Source organism: Daucus carota, chromosome 1, assembly GCF_001625215.2.
Source record: "Daucus carota subsp. sativus chromosome 1, DH1 v3.0, whole genome shotgun sequence".
Taxonomy (NCBI): domain Eukaryota; kingdom Viridiplantae; phylum Streptophyta; class Magnoliopsida; order Apiales; family Apiaceae; genus Daucus; species Daucus carota.
In genome coordinates, this window is record NC_030381.2 from 43,636,381 (window position 1) to 43,662,536 (window position 26,156).

The 26,156-nt window shown below is 37.4% G+C and overlaps 2 protein-coding genes across 3 annotated transcripts; one reads left to right on the forward strand and one right to left on the reverse strand.

The window, feature by feature from the left end:
* The first annotated feature begins 287 nt into the window (after positions 1-287).
* Positions 288-16,713, forward strand: LOC108205392 (ATP-dependent DNA helicase Q-like SIM). Of its 2 annotated transcripts, XM_017375336.2 has the most exons (16): positions 288-381; positions 641-1,101; positions 1,203-1,422; positions 1,524-1,634; positions 2,314-2,503; positions 2,690-3,020; positions 9,221-9,447; positions 10,524-10,580; positions 11,604-11,684; positions 11,958-12,021; positions 12,178-12,277; positions 12,360-12,443; positions 13,860-13,947; positions 14,677-14,763; positions 15,574-15,666; positions 16,023-16,713. In XM_017375336.2, the coding sequence occupies exons 2-16, from the start codon at positions 651-653 to the stop codon at positions 16,407-16,409; spliced, it is 2,571 nt and encodes an 856-aa protein (XP_017230825.1). In that variant the 5' UTR covers positions 288-381; positions 641-650; the 3' UTR covers positions 16,410-16,713. The 2 variants fall into 2 exon arrangements, with proteins under 2 accessions (XP_017230825.1, XP_017230826.1); XM_017375337.2 differs by lacking the exon at positions 288-381 and having other exon boundaries at positions 480-1,101.
* Positions 16,714-20,898: 4,185 nt separating this feature from the next.
* Positions 20,899-24,336, reverse strand: LOC108227943 (formin-like protein 11). Its single transcript, XM_017403350.2, has 4 exons — positions 22,559-24,336; positions 22,289-22,479; positions 21,958-22,193; positions 20,899-21,799 (listed from the first exon to the last, which is right to left on the reverse strand). Exons 1-4 carry the CDS (start codon positions 23,980-23,982, stop codon positions 21,068-21,070), a joined length of 2,583 nt encoding a protein of 860 aa, XP_017258839.1. The 5' UTR covers positions 23,983-24,336; the 3' UTR covers positions 20,899-21,067.
* Between the last annotated feature and the right edge of the window lie 1,820 nt (positions 24,337-26,156).

The window sequence follows — 26,156 nt, forward strand, 5'->3', positions numbered from 1 at the left end:
ATATTAATAATTATATATAATAATAATATTATTTTTATATGTATATTGTATGTGTTGTTTTTAGAAAATCGATTTTTTAGTTAGAAATCTGAAAAAGATAATGAGTTTTAGTTAAAAAAAAAATAGATATTATGTTATTCAATGTTATTTTTAGAAAATTGAGTTTTTTAGTTAGAAAATATATATAAAAAATAATTATAGTTAAAAATCCATAATTCGGCCCGACCAAAATTTGTTTGGGCTTTAACTATATATAATATATAATAAATATAATAAATTAGGGATGATCTTGCTTCATTAGTTCATTGTTATTGTTATTATAACCCCTGCCATAGTTCAAAATTTGCCGATTGGCGCGACCTGCTTTCTTTTCCACCGGAGGTAATTCATTACATCGGATCCTCGTATTTAACTATTTATATTTCAAGATTCAACGCCATTATATACGTAACTGATTCTGAGTATTAATCATGTTGTGTTTAAATCTTGAAAGACTGGCTGAAATCTATTGTCGTGTGGGTGCGTGAGTATTTAAATTTCAAACCCGGATACGACAAAGATGTGTCATTATTATCTTTTTTGTATGTAATTGTTTACTATGATATGTTTCTAATTCTGAATATGATTTCGGGTTCATTAGTTATATCAGAATGGATGGAAGTAGTGTCAATTGTGACCAGGCAATTGCGGAGTTATTTGAGATGGGATTTAGGTTTTCGCGGATCATAGAAGCTATAAATGCAGTAGGTCCTTCTGTAGATGATGCAGTTGAGTATATTTTTAATGATTCTCGGAATGATGAGATGGCTGAATCTCATAGTTCGGATGATTTACCTGAAAAAGGGAATGGAAAGAGGGGTTTGTCTTCCTCGAATCCTTCTCGTCCAATGAAACAGTTGAAGTTAGTTGATCTGAGTAAGACCAAATCTGATGTGAAGGCTAATTCTGAGGAGGAGGATATTGGACAAGATTGGGAATTAAGAGTAAAAAATCTGATGCAGAAGCATTTTGGGTTTTCGGCCTTGAAGAGTTTTCAGAAGGAAGTATTAGCCGCTTTTATAGCTCACCAAGATTGCCTTGTTCTAGCTGCAACCGGATCTGGTGAGTGTGTGTATGTGTGGTTGTTTCTTGTTGTAATTGTATTCTTAGGAGAAATCTTGTGCACTTTCATGTCTTGTCTCTAAAAAGGATTGCTTTTGTAGGAAAATCATTGTGTTTCCAGATCCCGGCATTGCTTACGGGTAAAGTTGTGGTTGTGATTTCCCCCTTAATTAGTTTGATGCATGATCAGTGTATGAAGCTTGCAAAGCACGGGGTTTCATCTTGCTATCTGGGCTCAGGACAGAAAGATCCCACTGTTGAGGGAAAAGCAATGAGTGGCATGTATGGAATCATTTATATCTGCCCTGAGACACTTGTGAGGTAGAAGTAATTACATCGGCATATTATTTATGGCCGACACATTCTGGCTTCTGAAGTTATTCTGCTAAGTGATGATAAAAGTTTTATATATACTTTGGCAGACTTATAAAGCCACTCCAGGGGCTGGCAACTAAACGTGGAATTGCATTGTTTGCAATTGATGAAGTTCATTGTATTTCCAAGTGGGGTCATGATTTTCGCCCCGAATACAGGTCGACTTTCTCTGTTCTCATTGTTCACAACTGTAATTTTATATTTATATTTGAAACATATAAAAGTACAATTCATTTTAGATGGAAATCCATATTCATAATTAATTATCCTCATCTAGTATTATTTTAGGGACTTAAGATTTCCTTGTATTATATGTGTGTGTGTATAATATTTGAGGTATGGTGAGGTAATATATAGTGTGTAGTTTGGACTTTTCTGGATTTAGGGAGAAATCAAAGATAGAACAAAGGAGATAATGAGGTTTGGAGAGAGATGTGGAAGTGCAAGAATTAGCAGAATCGAAACACATTTCAAACATATATTGGCTAATACATATTATATTTGTATACACCAAGTATGGAGCAGGAAACGTTGCATGAAATAAACTTTTTAACTTGAAACACATATATATGCAGGTATGCACATTGCACACTTATATAAATAAGGTTTAGCACATTATTGCTAACTTCTAACACAATGTAAAAAAGATGCAATAATTATAGTATCAGTATCTAACATATATAATAACAAAGTTACGACAAAGATAGTGGTAAGGTTTAACAAAAACAAGAAGCAAAATATAGATATAATGTGCAACAAATATATAACCGAAATATAGATATTGAAGACATGCTTAGTATTCATGCTAAGATTGACAATGATCTATTTCATTTATAGCCGATTGTCTATATTGAGAGAAAACTTCAGAACCAAAAAATTGAAGTGCTTGAAATATGACATACCGTTGATGGCACTGACGGCTACAGCCACAATTCAAGTTCGGGAAGATATCCGCAAGTCCCTACACATGTCAGGGGAAACAAGGACTGTCCTCACCTCATTTTTTCGGCCAAATCTCCGGTTCTCGGTAAGTTCTGTGTTTCTTGGTTGATTTACAATGATTATGCTGTCACTTTGAGATTTTAAGCATTGTCTATAATCTCTCCTCACCTATCTGCTACTTTAAACATTTTTGTTTTCGTCATTTCTGATTCGGCTCTTTTTGTGATTCTTCTGTTTTAATGATAATTTTGTTAATTCCCTGTTATACCAGGTTAAGAACAGTAAGACAAGGAATCTAAGTTCCTATAACAAAGATTTTCGTGAATTGATTAATGTATACACCAGAAAGAATACGTCTGATGTTAGACAAGATTTGATCCCACCAGAGTTGATGTATCCTTCGGATAATTTTTATAGCTCTTCAGATGACAGCAGTCCTGAGTTAGTTGATGTTTCGGATGATATTGAGGATGATCCCTTGTGTGGAAGTAGTAATCGAGTGAGCTTTCAGACTGCAAAATCTGTTTTAAAGGAGAGAAAATTGTCTGTTGAATTTCTTGAAGACGAATGTGATTTACTCAAGGATGTAGATGATTTGGATGGTAAGCTTTTCATGATTTTTGCGTTATATAGCATGTTTCAGTCATTAAGTTTACTTGTAGTAGACACTTGAGAGTTTTGAGTTCATTTAAAAAAGAAATTTATTGCTACTCCCTTTAAGAAAAACAAAAAAGCTTTTGACAGCCATAACTGAGGGCTTTCGAAATCTTGTAATAGTTTTGGATATGGTCAACCACAGGAAATTTAAATATTTTCACGCACACATGCCTCCATCAAGGCTCAGACCCCCAACCTCTTGAATCCAATTATCTACAATGCCAGGGAAGAAATGGAGAAATAAATGGAGTCAAATAATTTGATTCTCTTTACAATGCTGAAAAGTAATAGCGTGGTGTACATTATATGCTTTTGCAAATAGGATGTCATGCAAGGGGCAGAACAGTCAAAGGCGGGAAAGGTCTATGTGAGAAAGAAATATAAGAAATAGAGTCAAGACAAGTCAGAAGTCAAGGCAGTCAAGAAAAAGAAGGGAATAAATAAAATAGATAGTATTGGACAGCTGGCGGTAGTCACGTGGAGAAGAGGTTATAGTCACAGAAAAGGGGATCGAGGGTTTCTTATGAAAAGTGTGGAGTAAACTAGGGTTTGGGAGAGGAGCTGGACCTCTCGAATTCGTCCATGCAATTTGTGTGTTTGTCTGTCTTTGGGGTTGTATTCAGTACTATCTCAGTCGTGTGAACTGATTTTTAAGTCTATTGCTACCAGTTTTTCCGCTTCATAATTCAATTACAGTAGTATTTGAGTATATATCGCATCCAGTTCATCACAAGTGGTATCAGAGCGATACGATCTATGGCACCTGCTACACCCACGGTAGGACAACGTGTTGAGGAGTTGGAGGAAGCAATGGGTGGACTGGACAGTAAGATCTCCGCTATGGTTTCTCAGGCAGTTGAGAAGGCGGTGGGAGTCATGAAGCACTCGATGGTTGAGTTGTTGCTTGAAGGGCAGGCGGATCAATCTCGCAAGAACAACGGTGAATTAGAGGCGGCAGTGTCTCGATTGGAGGGTAGAATAGCGAGATCTCGCGAACACCAAGAGACTCTTCTCTTCTCGATGAAAAATGATCTTGACCACTTTCAGGCTGAGATCCGTAATACACTCAGCCAGATCCCTGCCCCGAAGTCTTCTCCAGAGGTGTTGCAGGCGAGCGCGGGCCCAGCTGACTCAATGGGTCGCGGAGCGGGTTTCTCCCCAATTCGAGGTAGTCATATGGGGTTATCTTTTGGCTCGGCGATGATGGATCGCCAGGGACCACCGGGTACTGCTGGGGGACCTGGCAACTGGAGGTTTCGAAAGCTGGATATGCCAATTTTTAATGGGGAAGATCCGGATGATTGGGTCGTACGTGTTGAGCGGTATTTCAATTTTTACCGCCTAACTGAAGAGGAGCGTCTGGAGGCTGTTGTTGTGGCTTTAGAAGGGGATGCCCTGAAATGGTTCCAGTGGGAGAATAAACGTCATCCGATTAGGAGATGGGCTGATTTGAAGAGTTTTGTCTTGCGCCAGTTTCGATCTTCCAGTGGTGGTTCGCTTTATGAACAGTGGCTGGCAACTGTTCAAACAGCCTCGGTGGTGGAATATCAGCGCAAGTTTATCCAGACTGCAGCTCCTTTGGATCATTTGTCTGAGGATATACTTATGGGTCAATTTATTAATGGGTTGAAAGACGACATCAAGGCCGAGTTACGTGTGTTGAGTCCTATGACTCTTGAGCAGGCGATGGAGTTGGCGGTTCGGATTGAAGACAAGCACAACTCAAGTGGGTTCAAGCGGACCACTATGAGCTCTATTAGAGGGGGGTTTTCGGGGTATCCGTCCAAAGGTACTCCCTCTACTGTCACTTCTTTTATTTCTCAACCTAGCCCTAATTCAGTTCGAAGTTGGGCAGTGGGTGCCAGTGAGTCGCAGTCCTCTGTTACGTCTCCACGACTGGCGAGCTCACACCCCGCTCGCGGAACAGGGGAGGTTAGGAAATTGTCGGATAAGGAATTGCAAGATAAAAGGGCCAAGGGTTTATGTTTTCGATGTGACGACAAATGGAATATCGGTCACAGGTGTAAGAAGCGGGAATTGAGTGTTTTGTTGTTGGAAGGAGATGACGAGGATGGGCTAGATGACAGTCACAGTGAACCTCCACCTTCCCCAACGGAGGAACTGTCTCCAGATGTTAGTATTCAACCAGAGGTATCCTTGAATTCAGTTGTTGGGTTGTCTAATCCGCGTACCATGAAGCTGCGTGGCAAGATAGATGGGCACGAGGTGATCGTTTTAATCGACCCAGGCGCCACTCACAATTTTGTGTCCTTGTCCAAGGTGGCTGACTTTAAACTGCCTGTTACTCACTCGGGGGGATTTAGTGTATCGTTGGGCAATGGAGAAGCAGTGAAAGGGAATGGTGTTTGTGAAAGGGTGAGATTGGAGTTGACTGATGGGGTCATCATAGAGGAAGATTTTCTGCCGTTGGACTTGGGTACAACTGATATGATTCTGGGCATTCAATGGTTGGAAAAATTGGGGGCGGTGGTGACAAATTGGAAGTCCCAAGTAATGCAGTATACAACTGGTTCGACGATAGTGACGCTGATTGGAGACCCATCCTTAACTAAGTCTAAGATTTCATTGAAGACAATGATTAAAACCATTCGGAAGCAGAAGCAAGCCTTTTTGGTGGAGATCAATAAGCTCGAGGCTTCCGTTGCGGACCATCTTCATACTACGGTGCCTGAGTTTGTGGCTGGTATAGTGGCAAGACATGGGAGCCTGTTCACTGAGCCGAAGGGACTACCTCCTACTCGGGGTCACGAGCATCAGATTCTGTTAAAGGAGGGCAGCAACCCAGTGGGTGCACGGCCATACCGTTACCCCCAGTCCCAAAAAGATGAAATCGAACGCTTGATACAGGAGATGCTTACGGCTGGGATTATCAAACCCTCCACCAGCCCTTATTCTAGTCCGGTATTATTAGTCCGCAAGAAGGATGGTTCATGGCGTTTTTGTGTTGACTACCGCGCTTTAAACAAGGAAACTATACCGGACAAATATCCCATCCCCGTGATAGAAGAACTACTTGATGAATTGCATGGTGCTCGTTATTTTTCGAAGTTAGACTTGAAGTCCGGATATCATCAGATCTTGATTAAGCCCGAAGACACTGCTAAGACTGCTTTTCGCACCCATGATGGCCATTACGAGTTCTTGGTCATGCCGTTTGGGCTTATGAATGCCCCGGCTACGTTTCAGTCGCTCATGAACGACGTCTTCCGGCCCTACCTTCGAAAGTTTGTTTTAGTTTTCTTCGATGACATTTTGGTATATAGTCCTACTGCCGAAAGTCACTGTGAGCACTTGGACTTGGTTTTGACAGCATTGGAGTCTAACAGTTTAGTGGTCAACTTCAAGAAATGTGTTTTTGGCCAGCAAGAAGTATCCTACTTGGGCCACGTTATATCTGGGAAAGGTGTTGCTGCAGATAAGGATAAAATCCGAGCTATATTGGATTGGGAGCTGCCTAAGAATCTTCGGGAATTACGAGGTTTTTTAGGCCTCACTGGCTATTACAGGAAGTATGTGGCTAAATACGCGCAAATAGCGGGTCCATTGACAGATCAGCTACGCAAGGACAGTTTCTGTTGGTCAGAGCAGGCCACCACGGCATTCAATCTGTTGAAACAAGCTATGACCACGCCCCCTGTTCTGGCAACCCCTGATTTCACTCGTGAGTTTGTAATTGAAACAGATGCGTCTGGTAAAGGGCTGGGAGCGGTACTGATGCAGGGTAACCGTCCGTTGGCGTTTTATAGTAAGCTGCTAGGTCCTAAGGCTCAACAAAAGCCAATTTATGAGAAGGAACTTATGGCGGTATGTATGGCAATTCAAAAATGGCGTTACTATTTATTGGGGAGACATTTTGTAGTTCGAACGGACCAGCAGAGTTTACGTTACCTAGCTCAACAAAAGGAGATTGGGGGGGAATATCAGAAATGGATGACAAAACTTATGGGGTATTCGTTTGACATCCAATTCAAGCCGGGCAAGGTTAATCAGGCAGCAGATGCATTGTCCAGGAAAACAACAGGGGAAATTTCGTTGGCTGCACTTCTATCCGTTAATCAGGTAGACTGGGCAGAATTACACGCGGAGGTGAAAAAGGACCCTTTCTTGAATCAGGTTCGCCATGAGTTGGAAACTAAGACTAAGGACCATATGGGTTTTGAGTTGGTTGATGGGAACTTATTGTATAAGGGGCGGACGGTTGTTCCGCGTAATTCTCGTTTCAAGGAGTTGATATTACAGAATTACCACGGTTCTCCGGTTGGTGGTCACAACGGGGAGGTGAAGACGTATAAACGTGTTGCTACAGATTGGTTTTGGGTGGGCATACGTTCGGACGTGAATAAATTTGTCCAGGAATGTCACACTTGCCAGCAGCACAAGTCCTTGCAACAGTCTCCAGCCGGGCTTCTGCAACCCCTTCCCGTGCCATCCCGGGTGTGGGAGGATGTGTCAATTGATTTTATTGAGGGTTTGCCGGCTTCTAAAGGGATGGACACTGTTTTAGTGGTAGTGGACAGACTATCAAAATATGCCCATTTCTTGGCGTTGAAACACCCTTTCACAGCTGTGTCTGTAGCTGAATTGTTTGTTCGAGAAGTGGTAAGACTTCATGGGTTTCCGGCTTCGATTGTTTCAGATCGGGATCGCATCTTCTTAAGTCTGTTTTGGCGGGAATTGTTTAAGCTACAGGGAACTGAGTTGAAGCGCAGCACTGCTTACCACCCACAAACGGATGGGCAAACGGAGATTGTGAATAAGGCCTTGGAGACTTATCTTCGCTGTTTCACCGCCGGGCAGCCTCGTAGTTGGTCCAAATGGTTGGCTTGGGCGGAGTTTTCTTACAACACTTCACCGCACTCCTCCACTGGGTACACACCCTTCAAGGTAGTTTATGGGAGAGAGCCCCCTGCAATTGTTCGAATCAGTAAGGGTCAGTCTCCAGTGAATAGTATTGATGATTTGCTGTGTGAGCGTGATGCGATTTTAGATGACTTGCATTTCAATCTGCTTCGAGCTCAGCAGCGAATGAAACATTTCGCAGATTTGAAGCGTCGGGAGGAAACATTTGCTGTGGGGGATAATGTGTATCTACGCCTTCAACCTTATCGCCAACGCTCCTTGGCGAAACGACCGTTTGAAAAACTTGCTGCTAGATATTACGGTCCATTTGAGATAATTGCTCGTGTGGGGGAGGTGGCTTACAAATTGCTGTTACCAGACTCATGTCAGTTGCACCCCGTCTTCCATGTCTCACAACTGCGCCGAGCCATGGGATCTCTGGCTTCATCTCCCACCATTCCACAGCAGTTGACTTCTGAGTTGGAGCTCATGGTGAAACCAGATAAGCTCTTACAAATTCGAAGGGTGGGGCATAGTCCAACAGGGCAGTTGGAAGTTCTGATTCAATGGAAGAGTCTGCCTGAGTTCGAAGCTACTTGGGAACAACCTGAAGCGATAATGGAGCAATTTCCTGAGTTTCATCTTGAGGACAAGATGGCTGTTTGGGGGGAAGGTAATGTCATGCAAGGGGCAGAACAGTCAAAGGCGGGAAAGGTCTATGTGAGAAAGAAATATAAGAAATAGAGTCAAGACAAGTCAGAAGTCAAGGCAGTCAAGAAAAAGAAGGGAATAAATAAAATAGATAGTATTGGACAGCTGGCGGTAGTCACGTGGAGAAGAGGTTATAGTCACAGAAAAGGGGATCGAGGGTTTCTTATGAAAAGTGTGGAGTAAACTAGGGTTTGGGAGAGGAGCTGGACCTCTCGAATTCGTCCATGCAATTTGTGTGTTTGTCTGTCTTTGGGGTTGTATTCAGTACTATCTCAGTCGTGTGAACTGATTTTTAAGTCTATTGCTACCAGTTTTTCCGCTTCATAATTCAATTACAGTAGTATTTGAGTATATATCGCATCCAGTTCATCACATAGGAGTCCCTTAAAATGTTCTCAAACTTTATTCTATATGCATGGATTATTAAGTATCTTACCAAACTAATTTCTCTTCATTGATATAAGCAAATTAAACATCAACTCTTTTGTAAATGTTACTGTGTGTCCCTTTAATTATGTCATACACAAATATGTTAATCTATCATCAAGTCTCATACCATAATTAATTATTGCAGTCTCATGCGCTGAATTTTCTGGACAATTGCCTGTGAAGGCAAACGATGATTTTGATTTTTCTGTCCAACCTTATCCACCTGAAAGACCAAATAAAACTACAGAACTTTTTGATGAGCCACTAGGACCTGGGCCAACAATAATTTATGTTCCCACTAGAAACGAGACAATAGCGATATCAGACTTCTTGCGTAACTCTGGTGTCAGAGCTGCTGCTTATAATGCAAAGGTATGTTTAAACATCTTTATTTTATCTGTTGATAAGTTATATAATAATCTCTATTGTATAGTCAGGGGGTTATGTAAACCTACTCTAAGGGTTGGTTTAAGTGGTTAAGTTTAAAATAATTAAAATAAAGAACTTTTAATTGATAGATGATACAAATATTTAATGACAAATCAAACACACTTGTATTTAAATAAAATTAAGAGTACGTTTATTATTTAACCTTTTGCGCTCCGCATCAATATATGCTTTTAGTGATTCATGGTACTTCAATATTCAAGGATACTATTTTCACAGATAATTTGACCATATTCTGTTCTTAATTAAGCACAAATTTGATGGAAGGAACATAAACAAGTACTTGAGTATATGCTTACCCAACAATGTGTAAAATTCTTATTATAAAAGTTTACCTTTAGGTGGTTTGTGGTGGGAATCGTCAACAGGTTGATATAGCTCATTAAGGACTCTATCTGTATAAAATGTCTAATGCTTACCTAAAGACGAGTTTTGAACTAGATATTTGATGTTCAAATTCTTTTTTGGAAGTTCTGGACTTACTTTAATTATCGTTAGTATCCTTAATTATTGCTTGAATAGGAATAAATCATTATTAAAAACAAGGGTTAGGCTGCTAATATGGGGATCTTTCCTTGACCCGGATAATGCGGGAGCCTTCTGTGTTGGGTATGACCTTTTTTTATTTATGTTTTTCCTTAAAGTAAATACTTTGCTCCTTCTTCCTTGTGCAGTCCTAAATTCCAAAAGAATGGGCTGTGCCAAGACAACATTATTAAATTTGAACTTTGCTTTTGCAGTAACACATATAGGGAATGAAGACTCAATATTTGTGCTTTTTCAATGTCAATTGCTAAGGGCCAACTAATTCTTGTTTATTTAGTTAATTTGATTTTGTCAACGGTTAAGAGTTCATTGTATTACAATGGAACAGTTGCAGCAGAAATTAATCTTGGACTTGTATGTTGCATTCTAGACAAGTATCTAAGGACTTATATGCAACTCAAATTATTGTTCTTCTGGCTGACCAAGAACTAATAACTGGTTTATATCTATTCCAGTTACGAAAATCATATCTGAGACAAGTACACAAGGAATTTCACGAGAACACATTGGAGGTATAAAATATTAATATTTGCTTGCAGTTTTGTGGCATCTTCATCTGGCTCTTCAATTGTGTAGTCTATGTTGTGGGGGTCACTTTCATCTTGTTTTAAAAAATAATAATATATCCATGAAATGTACATGTTATACCTCGATGTACAGGGCATAAGCAATTGAGTTTGGGTCTTTTTTAAATCTTCAAAAACATATTTGTAGGTATATTTATAAAAAAACAGCACCTTCATATTTTCCGGGTTTTTTCCGTGTTGATTCTTCATCCATTGGTTTTGTATATTGACCCGTCTGCTTTGTTACTCCTTGTCTCCTAATTTCACACTTCCTATCCTTTTCTTCCATTCCCAGTTCTCATGTTTTTTTAGTCGCTTGCATTATCCACTTATTTCCTTGTAACTTTGTTGCTTGGAATTTACCTGTACTTGTATACATGTTCTTTAGATGATGTTCACTGCTTTCCATTGATGCAGCAGGCACCTAGCCTGCATCTAATATCTAATAAAAGTTTGTAGGCTCCATGTGCATGCAATTGTGTTTAATGCTTCTTGTCCTTTTTTTCCATGATTTTCGTATTTTTTCTGTTATTCACATACATTATCAACTCATTTCCTTGTTTACCTTGTCACTTGGAATACACCTTTACTTGTGTACATGTTTCTTTTATGTGATGTTTAATGCTTCCATTGATGCAGCAGGCACCTAGCCTTCATCTACTCTCTAGCAAAACTTTGTAGCCTCCATGTGCTCTCAGTTAAAGTTTTCGAAATGACAAAGAGTGTCTTTGTAACTGTATTAATTCATATCTTTGATAAAATATTAAACACTGAGATGTCACTTGTATTATGATGCGACTGAATATTTTCAATTGGTTCTAGCTGATGATTGTTGCTGGTGCTACCTATTTTATTGCTGCACATTAATTCACGACACTGAATATTATCTTTCTTATGATTCTATAAATTTTTACTGTAATAATGATAACCACAATTAGTATCTTAAACTTCGTTTTTCTCTGATCCAAGGTGGTGGTTGCAACTATTGCTTTTGGCATGGGCATTGACAAGTCAAACGTCAGAAGGATTATTCATTACGGCTGGCCACAAGTATGTTGTTTGCTTTAATTCTATTTTTAATTCTACTGTCAGTTTCTGGCAACTTCTCCTGAACGAGTATATTGGTGCTTGTTTCCGATCGCCGTCGTTATTTTTTCAATAGGCATCAGATTGGTTTTCTGTTATGGATTTACTTTAATGAAATCCTGTTTTACTTTAAAATTCTGAAGTACTCTTTATAATGCATGTTGATTAGACAAAACTATTTGTGTCACATTTCATATTTTATTTTTCACGGTTATCAAGCTCCTTAATAATCTGTAGAGTTTGGAAGCATATCATCAAGAAGCGGGTCGAGCTGGACGTGACGGAAAGTTGGCAGATTGTGGTAAAGTACTAGCACATTAGATGTATATATCAATTAGTAAAATTTAGGACAGTATTTAGTTTAGCACAAATAAAGCAGTAGAGTTGGTGCCTCTATGCTTAATAATTTGATGAGTCTGCTCCCTGAACATTGGTCTTTTTTAATTGTATCAAGCAGTTCTATATGCAGACTTTTCACGGGTACCTACACTTCTGCCAAGTCAAAGAAGTGAAGAACATACAAAGCAAGCAACTAGAATGTTATCAGATTGCTTCAGGTGACTGAGAAATATATTTACTTAACTGCCAATGGCTTTGATATATTATCCCATGGTATTTGTCATCTTCTAAATTTTGCAGATATGGAATGAATGCTTCTCGTTGTCGAGCTAAAACACTTGTGCAATACTTCGGGGAAAAATTCAGCTATGAAAATTGTCATATGTATGTTGTGATTGCTTTCATGCTTTAATATCATACTCTATTTCTTTCTACATATGTTGCAAAGGATATAAGACCTGTCTTAAAGTGCTCCAAGGGGTAGTACCCTTTCATGTAGGTCTAGACTCCTGGTAAACTCTGCTCAGTGAATCATTAGATGATTTTGTACACAAGAACCTTTCATGTCAAAAACATTGTTAGAGAGGAAATTCAGTTTATACATCATAACATAATAACTAAAACAAAGTATCACCAACTCAAACTATTCCCACATGTCAAGCTCTGATTAAAACAATTCCTGCTTCTCTCTCTTCATCAATTACTTCATTCTCTCCTTTTCTAGTCATCAATTTATTTTATTTCTTAAGTATCATTTAAATTTTTAATAAATGTTCTTTATAATTTTCAACTTTCCTGAATAAATTTGTTTTTTTTTTTCAAATGACGGTGAAGCAATATTTAAAAAAGGAACTATATTTATTAGTTGTTATAAACAATTTATTAACTATGTAAGACTTAAAAATATTAATTTCAAGTTTATATTTTATATTGCATAATTTTTTATTCTATTTAAATATATACAATAATATATTATATACTTATTGACGTCATTTTTATAATATGAGGGTTTTTATGCAATTTTTAGCATCATATTCAACTAATTCATATAATTTAATCTATTTTTGTTTGTAATAGTTTACGGATCATTTATCTTTAAATATTATTTGCACCCTCTCTTATCTCTTCTTTAAAATTTTAATATGTAAAATATGTATTGTATCTAACCTAACATCCTACAAATATATATATACACATACATACATATATATATATAACACATATTGATGTATTTAACTTATAAGTTTCGAATATTTAATTATTATTTTTTCCAAATAATATATAAATTTAATCATATTTTATTTATTTTTATGAATATAAGATGTATCATTATAATATTTAATATTGTCTTATTAATTATTTAAAAAAAAAAAAAACATAACCGGGCATAGCCCGGGAACTAATTTTGCTTGTCTAGCATCGGTTAAAACATATTTTAGATTCTCAACAAAAATAGTTTGGTATAGATGTCAACATCAATATTAATAAAAACTCTCGAATTTCAATAAATCACCATATATAAAAATGTGAGGAACCATGGCTTGTCTCCTATCTTTTTACTCATTCAAATATAGGTGAGGTTGCAATTAAATTATAAGAATTAGAGGCATTGGAATGTTGAGCCTATTCCTGCGAGTACAGTGGTCGGGTGCCTTTACACTGCTTAAATGTATATGAGTATGAGGTCTCGTTAAACAGATAGATCTATTGTATTGTATCAGTTTAGACATCATAAGTTTAATAACTACCCAAAACCATCAGACTATAAGCCACATTCACCTTATACTCTTTCATTTGCAGGTGTGATGTTTGCATCAATGGGCCTCCTGAACTGCAGGATGTGAAGGATGAGGTGAAGAATTTTATGGAGGCTATGGCTGTTGAATATGTAAGTTCTTTGTAATTTATTTGCTTATGGTGTTTATCATATTACTTTGATTAACAATGCTGGTCATTCTAATTCTTTCAGTTCAATTCTTGCTGTTTTTGACGTGAATTGTTTTTGGGGCTTTTAGTTCATGGTAAATGAAACTGGTTAATGGTGATCACGACCTTAATCCTAGGTGTTTGTGTTTAAAGAGCAATATGATTAATCAGAATGGGAAACTCATTCTAATTAGCCGGGAAAATCATTTCTACATGCACCTTGAGACTTCAAGCAATTCCAAGAACCTTTATTCCTTTCTATTAACAATCCAAACGGAGGCACCTAAATGTTAAACTGTAGTCACACTGATAGATGTGAAGTTCTTTTGTAGTACTTTTTTACTTCTGCCCTCACTTTTTTTTTGTGAACATTGTATACTTATAAGCTATCGAATGGGCGACTGAAGGCGATTCCAGTATTTAAATTTTGGACGGTAATCTGTGGATGCATGCAAGTGGACTCTGCTAGTTTGTAACTTGTATTTCGTAATGATAATAACCTGAACGGAGTATAGATTCTACTATCGATGTCATATCTGTATCACAATGTATTTTTTTGGTTAGCATGCGCCAAATATGGTAAATGTCCTAGGCATTAATTCCATAATGATTCATCTGCATCCAAAAGTTTGAATGTTATGTTGCCCTCTATATGAATATGTTCTGAACTTTTATCAAATTTTGTTAATAGGAGATGAATGATTATTGGGTCAGAAGAGAATCAAGATATTTAAAGAAGCCGTCCCTCAAGCTACTTGTTTTTAGAATTCGTCGAAAGGTAGCTATCGCCTATCCCTATGAACTATCATGCACACCACACACAGAGGTACCTAATATATGTATGGCACACAGAATTTGACTTTCTGAAGAAAAGCATGAATATCTTTATCCATGCAGATGCTTACATCTTCAGTGTTGCAACATAAAATAGAATGGAAGTTAAAATTGTAACTAAATCTTCCTTCTGTTTGTAACCTTTAGAATCATTAGCAATTGGTTTGGACATAGGAATGTTGATGGTGTTGCATACTTGCATTAGGCAGAACCAAAGTTTGGTGATATTATAAAAATTACATGGTGCTTAATTCTTACATGGTGATTGACCATTGTTTATAGCTATTGGTCGCGGGGTAGGGGTGGCAAAGATATTAAATTGATAGGATTATTGATGCAGCATAGGAACGTGGTTATGCATAATCAACAAGTCAGACTCTTTTAGTTGAGAATATTTAGGATTGTGCTGGTTACTTTTTTAGCTGAGGGGACACTTGTGAGTAGTTGTTGGAGGGATAATGTAGTTGGTGGTCCAATATTTTTGGCTGGTTGTTCAGCAGTCACCACTTTCACTGGCACAGTTGCTCTGTTATGGCGGTGTTAGCTCGTCATTGGGTACATTTAAAGTTTTCAACATATTTGTCATTGACAAAAACATCATGAATAAGAAAACAAATCCTTTAGTTCATGGTACTCAGTTTGTGATAATTTTTTCGTTTTCTTACTGATCCATTTAGTAATATAATGTTCCATTCCTTTTAACATTTGGATTCGCACTCAAGATATATTATACTGTATCATGTTTATTCTATAGGTTCAAAATAATGCTGCTACTGATTTGTTATGGTGGCAAGGTCTTGCCCGGCTATTAGAAGACAAAGGATTAATCAGAGAAGGCGCTGAAATGGTATAAGCTCAGCAAGTTATCTTTTTTATGCCTATTCTTAATTGTTAAAAGCTGTAACTCTGTGGATTTCCTGATGCATGTTAAATGTAGAGCGGTATAGTGTTAGAATGTGGATAAATCTTCCTTGGCCCCTCACCCTCTCTTTATAGAACATCCTGTGTGAAGCATATTATTACAAGTCTAATACTAAAACTAGTATATACAGCTTAAACTGAAATCAAGTATATCATTGAGAAGCTGCTAAATGGATATCCTATCTACAAGTTGCCTAAGTAACCTTATAATCATGCGCTGTCTTTTTGTAACATGTGTATCTGATTACTTGAGGAGTGCCTGATTTGGATTGAATTATGCAGCCACATGTTCAGATCAGCTGCCCGGAACCAACACGCTTGGGATTGGAATTCTTGCAATCTAAAGGCGAGGAACCATTTTATGTTTACCCAGAAGCAGACATGTTGCTTTCCATGGAGAGGAGTAAATTATATTCAAGTTTTTCAGGACGGGGAGAAGGCTGGGCTGATTCAAGTTCTGCAGGATGGGGAGAAGAGTGGGGTGATTCTAGTTTCCGCAGTGAACCCTTTAAAGAAATGTTGTCCAGAAGATATCCATGGGTAAATCCATTTGTGAATCCATTTAAAAGTCCAAGGACATATCCAGGGAGAAGTATATCAATAAGAGCTAAGCCAGAGCCGCAGACTGTTCGAGAAAGGTTAAATTCGAAGCTCTCAAAAAAGAAGTGAGCGGACTTCACTATAACATTTCTTTGTCCAGTCAAGTATATATCTTGAATAATTCCATCTTCCTTGATCAGATCTGCACACGAGTCATAGGTTTATAACTTATATATAGATAGACATATATATATATATATAGATAGATGTGAATATGGCAAAATGAAAAAGCGAGAAATGGAATCATTGCACAGAAATCTAGTAGAAAAACTTTAAATTAGAACTCTCTTAATCTTCCATCATTTGCTGTATTTTGAGGATCAAAAGAATTTTAATGGCATATAATCTATATGAAATTTTGTGGTTAATGGATTATGCTTGTGTGAAAGCACTATAATAGCATTTGATCTTTCACAAAATATTGTGATTCATTTTGTCAAAAAAATATATATTGTGATTCATAAATGGTACTTTATTAATTTTTAATCTTCTAGTAATATCTTCCGAAGATATATTATTGCAAGCCCCGTGTCCTTAACAAAGTATCTTTTTACTTTGGTTGGGGAGAAGGTATGTAATGAAATGGATAAAAATGAAGCAACTAATTTTGTGTTTGGTTGGAGAGAATGGAATGAAATGGTTTGAAATGAGTAAGAATAAAAGAAAAATATTAGAAACTGGAGGAAAGTTTTGAAAATAAAAATAACTTTGTGATGAGATTTGAGAAATAATAATCGGATATAAAAGAGAATGAAGCATCCTTTCAATTTGGGGTAGGGTGGAAGGAATAGAATGATGTCAGGAAAGAAATTATGAATAACTATATATAGTGGCTGTTTGGCGGGGCTTTTAAGCCCCGCTTCTGGACTTTTAAGTTAGAAGCACTTATTTCGTACCGTTTGTGTAAAAAGTCGAGAAGCACTTATAAAAAGCTACGATTCCTAGCTTTTGTTTCATGACTTCTGCTTTTTTCCCAAACACTTTAATCACTTATAAGTCTTAAATAACTTCTAACTTCTACTTCACTTTTTTATTTTAAGCAAGAAGCACTTATTTTAAGCTCACCCAAACGGCCCCATAATATAGTTCAAATTTCATTTCATTCTATTCAAATTTAATCATCTCATTCAATTACAACACAATAGATAGAGGTGATCAAAAAACCACTCAAACCGCATAAACCGTCCGCACCGCACCAAACCGCACCACAAAATGAGGTTTTTAATTTTCATGGTGCGGTTGCAGTTTGAATTTTTCACAAACCGCGCGGTGCGGTGCGGGTTGTGGTTTTAATTTTCTTGAATGCGGTTCAAACCGTACCGCACCGCAATATTAATATATATTATATAAATAATATTTATATGTATATATTATAACTATATATTACTCTCGGCCTATTAAAACATAACTATCAGCCCAGTATGCAACACTCAATAATCAGTGGTCAGGAGCTCAAAGTTCACTGTTCTAATGAAGCAGATAAAAGAAACTGATCTCCTGCTTGGTCTCTGAATATTTAGTTGTTTATACATTTCTTTTTGAGTAGAGTGTATATGTTTTGAGTAGTATCTGTTTAAGATTTTAATGAGTGTGTTGTTTAACACTTACGTATGTTTCCGAATGATTAATTTCGTGATGCGGTTGCGGTTTAAGATTTTGATTAAACCGCATGTGCGGTTTGGTTTGCGGTTTTAGAAAAAAACCGCACCGTCCGCACCGCGATCACCCCTAATAATAGAGGCAGAAATTTTTTTTTTTAAAAAATTGAGTGAGTGCAAAATTATTATGATGAGATTTAAAAAGAAATTGAGAATAAGAGATATTGAGCATTTCTTCCCAAATTGAAATGTGATATTTACCAGAAGATGTAAAGATTGGAATAAAAGAAAAATAAAATTTGTAAACAACTGCACATTAAATAGTTAAAATTTCATTCCATTCTTTTTAAATTCATTCACTCCGGTCAAAAACAACATTAATAAAAATTAAAAATTTGTTTCTTAATTTTGCATAAACTGTAGCCAAACACAACATTAGTATAAAGTAACCTGTTATATAACAGCAGAGTTTAACAGCAGAGTTTAACGGGTGTTAACTTAGAAAATTTTGGCATGTTACTCATCATACGAATAAGTACAATAACAAGGCATACTCATCTCTAATAAACAAAGAAAGTATGTCCATATTATTTGCTGATAAAACAAGCGTTTGTATGCTCAAAATCAAGCAATTAATAAAACAAATACTTTTACAGAAAACTGCTACAGAGAATGTAGAAATCTGATACAGTAAATTACAGAATTTTGCTCCAGATTCTGCAGAAAATCTGCTGCAATAAAATGAAGAAAACTGCTACAGAAAATGCAAAAATCTGTTGCAGTAAACTGCAGAAAATGGCCTCAGAACCTGTAGAAAATCTGCTAAAAACTGCAGCAGAAAGTGCGATAATCTGCTGCAGTAAAAGAAAGAAAATTGCTGCAGAAATCTGCCGCACTAAAATGCAGAAAAATGCTACTAAAATCTGCAATAAAAAAACTCCAAAACCCTGCAGAAAGTTGCAGTAGAAAACTGTTGCACAAATTTTGAGAAAATTGTTACACAATGCTGCAGAAATCTGTTAAATAATGCTGCATAAACTGAGAAAAAAATTTGGAGATATGTGATGTAGAGAAATGCATAATCAGCTGTATAAAAATAGTTTTATTAGAAATTCAAGATACCTTTTGCATATGGAGATGTAAGTATATGCAGATCCATCACTCAAATCCAGTGCTTCACCTAGCAATATCAATCCAATTGTTCTTGGTTTCCTTGTTGACACTAACCCATGCTAAAAAATACAAAAAATCTCTTAAAAACCCTCCTACCATTTCTTAACTCATCCTCGAATAATTCAAGACGCACGATAGAATTAGGATTTGAGTTTGTTAACTCTGTTGCATATGGTTCAAGCTCACTAAATACAGAAGTAAAACACCCACTAAACTCATTTGGAACTAATTTTAATAGATAACCATGGCAAAAAGCTTGAGTCTTGAGAAAATCAAAGATCCATCAAGACTTCCACAACACCATACTCGTCTTATTTTAGCTTAGAATCCGCCACTATAACAAATCAAACTAATCACAAATCACACAGCAACGTAAGCTCAAAGTAAACTTGTCATGAGAACAACAGATGATAAGCCCTTGCCACTTTAGCTACTCTAATGCTGCATCTTAAATTAAAGGTACACATTATGCACATTACATATCGCATTTTACTCGAGTTACAATCATAGTGTGATGGAGAAGTAATGTAATGGATGATTCCGGGAAGAGGTTAGTTGATTGCGAGCTCAAATTTTTGTACTCATAATTTGGTGCCAATCCCATAAGACATACTCAAGAAAAGTATCAATTCCAAATGACACAATGATATTCCGATTTTAAGTAGTAGTGCCTCCGTCCCTCACAGTTCCTCACATTGGGGACAGAGCGTTTGACACAGATTTTAAGGTTTTAAATTATTATTTTTCTGAACAAAAATGTAATGTGTAAATTTTTATAAAAGAAAATTCAGAAAAATTATGAAACGATATTTAATATACGTTTTAACATGCGTGTCAAACAGTGGAAAAAATCGTAAAATAATAAGAGGGGCGTGAGGAGTAATATTTTGATGAACAAGACTTGAAGAGCACGAAAAATTACTAAAGCAAAAGAATATTTTGTTAAGCCACACAAGTTGATCATTTGCAAAGTAAAGAATCACAGCATTGTTGTTTCTTCCAGCTTCATTTCATCAATAAGGTACTCCATGTCCATGGATTATGGCAAGGTTTTTTCCCTCGCACTTGGCTTTTACTCATTTTCAAAGAATCGCGACATCATTTCTTCAAGCTTCATTTCATCAGTAAGGAAATCCATGGATTATGGTAGTGTTTTCTCTCTCGCAGTTGGCTTTTCTGCATCATTTTTTCTGTGCTTGCCAAATTTGAAAAAATGGCGGGCTAAGCAGTTGACAGAACAAAAACTTTACATAGTGAACCGAGCTTTGGAGCTTGCGGAAGAAAGACTTGTTATGTATCAGCAACGACATGATCATCTTCTTAGCCAAATTACTTCGCATTATCTCTCATCCGTGGCCCTGGAGGAAGCGTTAGCGGACTCCAAAGATGCCATGAATGAAGCTTCAAAGTTTGTTACAAGTCTAAGGAAGTTGCAGTTGGAAATTATTACTCTTTACTAGGCGAAGATCATTGTTATAAATTTCGGGAAAAAAAAAGAAGGGAAGGTAAATGCAAGGCACTTGAGAGTCTTGCAAGAATGTCCTATAGAGGTTCTGGATGTTTATCTACAATTATCATATACCATTCAGTCATTCTCTAGTAATCTTCCAATTCAACATATATAGCAGACCCGTCTTTTGGCCCGTTTGGTAATCTGGATTATTAATCAAATAACCTGTTTGGGAATTTGGATTTGGATTTCATTTGAGATCTCAGACTTTCAAAAATTAGTATAAATCTAGAAATTTGAAGTGACAACTCAAATCTTGTCATTTGAAATGAAATGCACGTTTCTAACCGCCCTCTTTAGAATTTAACTCAAATCGTGTTATAACTCAATATACAATTTAAAGATGTTGAGAGATGTCATTGCTTGAAGTCACACAGATTTAAAGTTTTTACAAAAAAAAAAAAAAAAAAGCATATAAACACACAGACAGGAACTCTAATCTACTTCTACCTAAATGCTGCTAGCGGAGTCGGGGAAATCGGAACCTTGAAAGTCCTTAATTCTTTGCACACATGATCCAGCATGCCCAAAAAGTCTCTAACAATCACGAATATACGTAAGGGATTGGCTTCATCTTTGCTTACATTGCCATGGAAGTACTCAGTTATTTCCTTTACATGTAATAGCACTACGCTCTCATCTTCTTGCAACTCCCTCAAATTTTTTTCTGCATTATTTAAGAATGATCTCATTGCCTGCACAAAGTTTCCACTTTTTTCCTCTTTCGACAAGTCTTTGTTCACCAAATGCTGTAACTTTGTCATTCCATCTGATAAGGTCGAAACAGAGCTTGCAATGACATCGATATCTAGAGTAGCTGTCTTCTTGACATTGTACAGCTCTGTTGACAAGCCAGAAACAAGATCCAGGCCCATCTTTCTGTAAGTTTCTTCGCAGTTCTCAACGTTTTTGCTCTTGTTCTTTTGATTGTTAATTTTTCCAATGATGCTTTCGGAGACTTTGATTCCTTCTGCTCGTACTATTTCTTGGACAACAAAGTGAAGCAATGTGGTTTTTCCATCAGTTCCTTTTACATCAGCAAGCTTAAGGAGAGCATCCAGCTTGAATGCTCTGGCTCCTCCCCTGGTTGTTCCAACATTCATTCTGTTTCCTGTCTTCAGCACTGCCTCGAGTAATTTGAGGAAGAGCCGGCTTGATCTCAGTTCCTTGCAGGCATCCTAGAAAGGTAAGACATGTTTTCTCAGAATTATATATTGAAGTAAAAGAGCCTGGATAACATTAGGGTTCCCCTCCAATCTTGTCAGATCATAACGGAAGAGGGAACGATAGACATTAAACTTGGGGAGTAAAGTATCAGGGGTGCCAGTTGTTATACCTCTAACATTGAGAAGGACTTCCTGAGATGAACTACCTCATCTTCAAATGTTTCTTTGTAAAGCATGGCTTCAATCCTCAAAAATGCATAAGGTATGTTAAGCATTTTCTTTACAAATTTCTCCGCTGAGCCTAGTTGGTTAATGTCTCCTTTATAGCTTGCAAGATCTCCCTCTTCTTCTTTAGTCGGTTCCATCTTAATCAGTGCCTCTAGTTGTTGCAAAGTCAAGCCTGTCCCTGCATCAACCATAACAAAAATAAAATAAACTTCTTGATTTATATCTGATCCTACTGGTGTTTATTTTTGTGAAATAAAATTTACAGGTTTGTACCTTGCATTAGTGCATCACAGACTTGTTCAGCAGTCACATTCAAGGCTTTTGAGAGTATGGTAATATTTTGCAGTCGTTTTGGCTCGAGAACATGCTTGCTTGGAGAAGGACTTTTGCTCTTTGTGTCCTCATTATTCATTGAAGTCTTCAAATTGTAGCCAAAGAGTGACTCAATCATCTCCTCATCAAATCTGTACTTAAAATTCATCAATATTTTATATAACTCTTGAAAGGAAGTTGAATATGAGCAGAACAGAAAAGATTACTTACTCAAATGAGCTTGATCGCAGCTTGTCCCATACCATTGATTGATCAGGTGAAGCTCTAACTTTGTCCCAGTGAAGTGGTTTCAGCTTAGCTAATGGGACACCATCTTTGCTCAGTGGAATTTGTTGTGGAAGTGGCGGTGGCGGTGGACCATTTTGTGGATTTCCATACCCTTTTGTAGGCGGAGGAGGGATTGGTGGTCGAGGAATTCCAATTGGAGCTTTTGAAAGATTTTGATTAGACCCTGAAGAGGAATAAGAATTTTTAGGTGATAATAAGTTCAGCAATGTGGAGGAACTTGGGCTCGTAGATACCCTTTCTGTGGAACAAGAGGTGGAGCTAGAAGGAAAAATGTCTGTCCTAGCAAGCAGAGGCAGTGGTGGTGGAGGAGGACATGACAGAGATTTTAAGACTGGGGTAGGGGATGAGACTCCGGAGTTCACTGGGGAGGCTAAAGCATTCGACACATTAGAGGAAACAACTTCAGAAGTATCACTAACTGTACCTGCTGAAGCATTGGAAAGTCTAGCATTCGATGAATGTGAATTGCATAAAGAATGGAAAGACTCATCATCAGATGAATGAGCTTCATCAGGAGTATCGTTCACACGAAACTGAGAGCTACAACCAATTGGTTCATGCTTGATCCTTTTATCAGCTTCATTTACTGATACAGTTTCTCTACTAACCAAAGAATCAGCATTAACAGAATCCCAAGCTTTGATAGTAAAAGGTTGCGGCTCTAAGGCGCTTTCAATCGTATTCAGATAAAACAGGTCAGGGCCTGGATCAGAAGTTACCTTTCTCACTGAATTCTGAGAATTAACAACATACTTTGACACACTTCTTGTCCCTCCCTCAGTGCTATGCACTACCGACACTGTACTTGTTGATCTTCTCCTTTTTCGGATTTTTTTGCATCCCCATGTAAGGCCAATCCCACATAGCACAAATGTGGCACTAGTAGACACAAGAATTGCTACCAATTTTCTTCTACCACTATTTTTTCCTTCATTGTTCACGTGCATCTTCTGAAACGGCACAGTCACACGTGGCAGGAGATCAGACCTCGGTGAAAGATGATGATGAGAATGTACATGAAGAGGCAAGGCCCGAGCCGGAGCAGGAGCTGAAACTTCAGAGGGACAAGGGGCTTGTGCACCATATCTAAATTTAGCTCTATAATATGACTCTTTTCTTGTCATGAAACTCCTCAGGCCAAGCAAAGCTCTGAACTTCCCAAAACTCAATCCTATATTTTCGCCTCCTACTTTTCTGATATGATAAATTTTTTCCCCATCTTGTCGACTTCGAACATCAAAAAATGATGCCTCATTCAATACAGCACCATGAAACAAAAAGTGGAATGATGTGAGCAAAAAGATGATCAAGAAAATCATGTGGATGATCTGATATCCATACCCCATGATTGTTCTTTAAAAGTTCTTGCTCACCTAGATATTAATGTGTATGTACATGAATTTACAACACTAGCCTATTTCATCTTCTAATCAATCTACCTTTAGCTTCTGCATATGAGTGTAGCAAGAATATCTTATGAGTCCAAATTCACAAGCACATAAAGAAGGAGATATAAAGAGAGACTTTAATGCTACTCCAAGATATCCCTGAGCCTGGTAGTTGTAGTTTGTACTAAACCCTTATTACTTTCTCATCTCATTTTCTCTTGTCTTTTCTCTCCTCCATTAATACACTACTTAGAAGCTTCTCAGCTTCCCTTTGCAGGCATAAGCATAGAGAATTCTTGCCCTAAACCCGAAACCCGAAAGTGACCCGAAAATCACCCGATTGATACGAAATGGACCCGAAATGATCCGAAATCAGAATTTCGTTTCTAATAACTTCTATATTCAATTTTGAGTGATTTTAGCTTGACCCGATTGCTGACACGAACACGACCCGTTACCCGAAATTGTCACCCCTAATTATATAGTGTAAGTTAAAATTTCCGTAACCTTTTAAAAATAAAATTATGTACGTTTTTTTTTGAATATCCCAAGAGGTGTGACACGGAAGAGTTATGATCAGTGTGATCTTGGTTCTTGTCCCTTGTAATATGACTTGCTAGAGTCAACAACAGGAACCCATAAAAGCAGAGCAAATGTCTGTTTCCATAGGCTTTACACGAAAACAGAGTTTACTAGGTTATGCAATTAGCATTGATGGTCTGGTGAAGATATAAATATTTAGAGCTGGCATTGACCTAATTACAGTGGTCTCTTTCAACTCAGCTAACCAAAGTGACCACATTTGAGAAGGAGAGTACATGCGCAGCAACTCAACCGACACCGTTTACTGGTAACATACGGGGCACAATTTATTTATGTTTGTGAGGATTAGAGAGCGTGCGTTGGTTTGTATACTTGCTGTATTGCCTTGGCTTATCCGCTACTTGGGGGACTCACATGCAGTGGTTTGTGCTCAAATAAGCGACTTGGACATTTTATCTCACCGTTTCTGCATACAAGCTCCAATTTGTTGCGGAGACGAATATAATTTCAATCAACAACTATCTCGTTATACGTTACAAATTTCAACTCCATTTTATGAATAAAATGTTACGGATTAATCAATCTACAAAACTGCTCGTTACAAATGGTTACTAATCTAGCTAGCATTGAACTTGGTAAAATGAAATGATTGAATTGAATACAATCAAATGACGATACAGCGACCGCCACAGTGTACGCCTCCCACTACAGTGCTCGAATCTCATCATTACAAAATACAAGAAGAATAGGATAAAAAGCATGCACAAATCCCAAAAGGACACAGAAAAGGACAGTTTATACACCAAACAGACAACCATGCTGGGGAGCAGGTATGGACCCGCGCCCGCCACTGTAGCTACAGTGACGGATAAGGGCCTATATAAAGAGCTCCCCAGCCAAAATGAAAGGTAAGTCCAATTTCTCTCACAAAACTCTCCCCACAAAACATAGGGATGAGGGTTAATTATCAAGTTGGTCACTGAAGTGAGCTTAATGTATCAAGTTGGTCACTGAACTCAAAACGGTATCAAGATAGTCACTAAAGTCACCATAAATGTCTAGGGATGGGCATTAATCCCGACCCGCCCGATCCCCACCCGATCCCCGCACCGAATGGTGCGGGGATTCGGGGATTTTTTCGGGTACGGGCCGGGGAACGGGGATGACTTTGAAAAAAAATCGGGGATCGGGTCGGGTACGGTTTTTCACATTCCCCCGGCCCGATCCCCGAACCTCGACCCGATTTCCCCCGATTGTCGACCCGATCCTCGGCCCGATTATTATATTATAGATTATATGTTATATATAATATAAATATATACATATATATATTGTAATCATTTATTAACATGTTTATATACCTCTCTAGGTCAACTTCAGTCATGGATTTTCACATGTTTATAATCATTTATTAACATATTTATATACCTCTTTAATATAATTAAATTTATTGAAATAAATTTTAATATTTATTCTTATTAATATAATCTTAAAACTAAAATGGTCATAATTAAATCATTAAAGATTTGTTTATTAAAATGATTAGGTATTAATTAGACATATTAGAAACTAATCGTAATTATGAATTT